Below are 5,323 nucleotides of genomic sequence, written 5' to 3'. Positions count from 1 at the left end.
AGCCTGGATTTTATCAGGGTCGGCCCTTATCTTGACACACTCTATTATGTACCCAAGGAAAGCAACCAATGTTGCCTTAAACTTACATTTTTCAGCTTTGACAAATAGACAATTCTCTAATTCTCTAGTGTTGGAGAACCAAACGAACATGCTGATGGTGTTCAGCCAATGTAGGAGAGAAAATCAAGATATCATCTACATAGACAAACATGAACAGGTTGATAAAGTCCTGGAGGACATCACTGACCAGTGCGTGGAACACTGTGGGAGCATTGGTGAGCCCAAATGGCATTACTTGATATTCATCATCATGATGATATTCAAAGTGGTCCAAGAGGGGTCTTGAATGCAGTCTTCCATTCATCACTTCTCATATGCGGACTAGATAGTATGCATTTCAAAGATCAAGTTTCATGAACACCCTAGCTCCCTGGAGTGACTCAAAAGTTGAGTTAAGTAATGGCAGTGGGCACTTGTTTTTAATGGTAATAGCGTTTAATCCTTAGTAGTCACTACAGGGTCTTAAAGAACTGTCTTTCTTGTCTACAAAAAAGCCTGGTCCCAGTGGAGAAGAGGGACAGATGAGTTTAGCCTGTAGAGCCTCATTAGTGCATTTTTCCATTCTCTGTCTTTCTGGTTTGACACACTATAGAGTTTGCTTGTGGGTAACGGGGCTCCCTGGAGGAGGTCTATGGCACAATCATAAGGGAGAGGGCAAGGTCTTTGCTAAATACTTCCCCAAGATCATGATAGATCTTGGGCACTTTAGAGAGGTCAGGTGGCTCAGGTTTAGGATCCTTGGAGCATGGAACCAGGGGAGGCAGAGCAGACTGTAAAGTAACAGATGAACAATGGTCACTCCACTGGTTTATAGTGCCAGTGATCCAGTCTATTTGAGGGTTGTGACGTCTTAGCCATGTGTGTCCAAGAACGAGTGGTGAATTGGGGGTATTAAGAACAAAAAGTTGGATCTCTTCCCTGTGGTTGCCTGAAAGAATGAGTGTTATGGGTGACTCTAGTCATTTGTCAGCCATCTAGGCCATTAGCCATGAGGGGGTTTATCTAAAGGCTCTAGTGCAATGTTAAGCTGTGTCGCTAACTCATGATCAGTAACACTATCATCCACCCCTAAGTCCACTAAGGCTTGTAATGATCCAAATAGAGCAAGGCTGGCAATCTAAGATTTGTCAGGGTTCCTTTGTGAGGGTTACAGCATCCCACCACAATCCCCACACTTAATGATGGAACTTGCCTTTTGGCAATTGCATTTGTTGAAATTGGTCCACCTGTCCAAGCAGGGCACCTTGGTGGGTCAGAATTGAACGCATGGACGGTACCCTGGGTTCTGAGTCTGTGAAGTCCATGATGTTGGCCAGTCAGTTCTGTTATGGTGCAGGCACCAGTTCAGGGCTGAAGGACTCAAAGGCAGACTATGAAGGACAGTGAATCAGAGCTTTATTGCAGATAAGAAATGATGTGCTTAGCAGACCTCTCCAAACCCAACATTTCGGTGTGAATGCAACCTCAGGGCAGATAGCAGACTCTGGTGTCTTCCCTGGGGTTGGTGGGGGGTTGCAGGTTGGTTGTGGTTCAGGACTGGTGGAGTGAGATAGCAGGTTGTTGGGGGGTGCAGGGCAGAAGCTGGTCCAGGAGACCTCTCAGGCAGTAGCGAACAGATGCAGGTTGGTCGTGGTTCTGAACTGGAGAGGTGAGGTAGCGGGTCATCAGGAGATGCAGGCCAGAAGATGGTTCAGGCAGCCAGATGGTAGTGAAGAGGTTCAGGTTTGTACCATGTCATAGTCTTGGGTGATAGCCAGGCTGTAGCTTGGCTAACAGGAAAGTACAGTCACTTTCCCCTACTGTGAAGGGCCATCAATTGGCAGATGACCTGAATGCATTCTACTGCAGGTTTGAGAATCAACACTCCCCCCTCACCCTCCCCACCTCAGACCCAGCAGCTGCTCCCCTGACAATCACCACCCTTCCCCCCTTCTCTAATGATCTGCAAAAAGGATGTGCATGGCCTCTTTAAAAAGCAAAAGATCACAAAGGCACCAGGCCCAGATGGTGTGACCCCCTCCTGCCTGAAAGTGTGCACCGATCAGCTGGCTCCCATCTTCACACTTATTTTCAACAAGTCACTGGAGGTGTGTGAAGTCCCCTCTTGCTTCAAACGCTCCACCATCATCCCAGTCCCCATGAAAACCTCCATCAGTTGACCGAATGACTACAGACCTGTTGCCCTGACATCTGTAGTTATGAAGTCCTTTGAAAGACTGGTGTTGGCCCACCTGAAGGACATCATAGACCCCCTGCAGTTTGCCTACCGGGCAAGCAGGTCAGTGGATGATGTAGTCAACATGACACTGCAGTACATCCTGCAACACCTCAACTTCCCAGGGACCTATGCATGGGCCCTCTTTGTGGACGTCAGCTTGGCATTCAACACCATCATCCCGTACGTCCTCCACTCCAAATTGACCCAGCTCACTGTGCCTGCCCCCACCTGTCAGTGGATCACTAGCTTTCTGACAGACAGGAAAGAGCAGGTGAGGCTGGGAAAACCAAATCCAGCAATTGGAAAAATCACTGATTTAAATAGGATAAGCAAGTTGGCAAAATCCCAATCTGCTGACTAAGTTCCTCTTCACAGCAGATTATAAAATATCTAGTCCAACACTGATGTGTAATTCTCATTAGGTACCCGGACAGCAATGCTTCATCTGTTGACTGTACCCTACGACCCAAGATCAACTGACAGCAAGGTCTGCTGTGGCCCATCTCTGTCTGCTGTAGCTAGCTGACCAGGGAGCTGACGATGCTGCTGCTGATGAAGATGATGGTGCTGTTAAAAGCCTTTAAATGAAACACAAGAGAAACACCACAGTTCCACACCAGACCAAAAGATGGGATGAGCAGAGCCAGGCAAAACCACAGGTATGTAACTGAGCCGGACGGGCGAGTGTGTTTGGGGCTACAGTACATGACTGAATATATTCCAGATGTCACTTTACAAAGATGACGTCTGATGAACATGTTACTCAACAACCGTTGGCCAGACAGCAATTAAGTCCAATATAAATATTTCTGGTAAGCCATAAGATAAATCCTATTTTTTTTGTCATCTCATGGTCTAGTGCCGCCATCACAACAGAAGTTAATGAAAGTGTCTGAATTCTATTGGTAATTATCAGACACATAAAGAACTGTTTGGACTCCTCCCCTCTGGACATTGTTACAGGTCACTGTGCACCAAGACAACCAGACACTTGATTTTTATTTTTATTTTTCTAATACCATTCCTTTTTCTTGTTTGCACATTTGTTTTCTTTTTGTTCTCTCAGCCTTATCTTGTTTACTTGTCTACTCTTTGCTTTACAGAAGAACATTGTACATATACATTGAGAGCAGCTGCACCGGGGTCAAATTCCTCATGTGTCCAACACACCTGGCCAGTAAAGCTGATTCTGATTCCATTATGAATGAATGACGAACGAGTGACTGGTGTCATCACATGTAAACATCCGGGTTCATCGATGGCAAGATCACTGCGTAGTAGTGATGAATTTCTCTGCTCAGTCGCTAGTCTGCTGTGTTTACACCTCAACATTTGGTATCACCTCAGCTCGCTTGGAGCCTTGACGGAGGTGATACCAAAAACAGTACCACGTACCTGGTACCATCCTCAACATTTGACTGATGTAAAACAAATAAGGCGAGCAGAGTCGAATCAAGTTGAGCCAGTACCAGGCGGTGGAAAAGGGGCATAAAATGTACCTGGTGGCTTCTTTCCAAGTCTGTTATAAGCATCAGTGAGGTTTCCCTCACTTGCGTTTTGTTAGGTATTTTTAGTCAGATAGATATTGGTCAGGTACTTTATGTATTAGAAATATTTAGTGGAGTCAGGATGTCTAGGTAGGCTGTTAAATGCTTAGTCATTCTCATGAGTTTTTTGCAGGGTGTCATGATTCGGTTCCGCTGCTTCCCGTCCGGCTTTTATTTGACATTACTTCCCGTTTTTGTTTCACCTTAGTTTCGGTCTTTTTACGTTCTTCATCACTCACATTAGTTTCACCTGCTTCGTTATTGTTTGCACCTGTTTACACCTCTATTTAGGCAGCGTCCTCCCACAAGGACGCTGCCAGATTGTTCTAGACCCCAGCTCTGACATTCCAGCATTTTCTTCGGTATTGGTATTTTGTGTTTCTGACCCGGACTGTTACCTTAGTATATTCGTTTCTGCTTTGCCCTCTTGTCTCGGACTGCCACAGTGTATGATATCGGACTTCCCTCTGGACTATGCATTTTGGATCACCTCTGTTGGATGTGTTTGCTGGCTCTGACCTCGGACTGTTAAGGACATGTGAGTTTTGTGTTTTCACCGTGTCTTGTATGGTTTTCTTTTGTTCAATAGCTCCTCTCTCGGCACTCTGTCGTACGTTTTCTCTAACAAAGACACAATGCAGCTCCTTACGAACATCTCTATACTTCTCCATTAACATTCTCAGAGCAAAAATTGCATCAGTAGTGCTCTTTCTGGGCATGAAGCCATACTGCTGCTCACAGATATCCACTTCCTTTCTTAGCCTAGCTTCCACTACTTTTTCCCATAGCTTTATTGTGTGGCTCATCAACTTTATACCTCTGTAGTTGTTATGGTTTAGGTCCCCTCACCAGGAGGGTGAGGGCAAACTGAGGTAGGACTCAAGATGGCTGACCCAGGTGCTAGTAAAAAACTGGTGGTTTTAATGGTAGGGATTACAAAAGAAAAAAGAACAGAGTCAATGAATACATATCACCAGGGCTGAGCAAAGATGGCAGAGGAGAACAGGACAAACAGGTACAAAAATAAACTAACAGCAGGAGGATGAGGACGGACAGGTGAATAGACAGGCTAACCTCAAGGACTGGCAAATAAAAAGAATATCCACAGCACAGGAACTATCAGCGTGGATGTCTAACACAAAAAAACACATAACCAACGTACATAATGAGATCCACAGCACAGGAACTGTCAGCTAGGAAATCAAAATGCCGTACAATACATACCACGAACGATGGTCTGTCATGGGGTATGCGAGTTACAGTAGTTACTTTACTGTAGGTATGGTAGTTACGTAATGTAATGCTCCAGCGACGGCAGCGCGTCTACCAGGGGTTTAAGTAAGGAGGAAGGTGATTCAGGAAATGCGCATCAGCTGTGTGCCACATGTTACACAGCTGACTTGTAATAATGTCACTGATTATTACATGCGCAACAGCTGAGGCGCCGAGCCTGCAGGACGAGAGAGCAGAGGAGAGAAAGGCAATAGAGTGGCAGGTC

General features: G+C 45.6%; 1 protein-coding gene across 1 annotated transcript in view; it reads right to left on the bottom strand.

The window, feature by feature from the left end:
• Nucleotides 1-2,796: 2,796 nt before the first annotated feature.
• The window catches only part of LOC109952950 (olfactory receptor 6K3-like), a 7,539-nt gene continuing 5,012 nt past the window's right edge, over nucleotides 2,797-5,323 (bottom strand). Inside the window, exon 2 of the mRNA XM_020588272.1 lies at nucleotides 2,797-2,856. Coding sequence (XP_020443928.1) covers nucleotides 2,797-2,856 — 60 coding nt within the window. The remainder of the gene's footprint in view (nucleotides 2,857-5,323) is intronic.

Source organism: Monopterus albus, unplaced genomic scaffold (genome assembly GCF_001952655.1).
Source record: "Monopterus albus unplaced genomic scaffold, M_albus_1.0 scaffold522.1, whole genome shotgun sequence".
NCBI lineage: Eukaryota > Metazoa > Chordata > Actinopteri > Synbranchiformes > Synbranchidae > Monopterus > Monopterus albus.
This window is presented reverse-complemented; position numbering and strand designations above follow the sequence as displayed.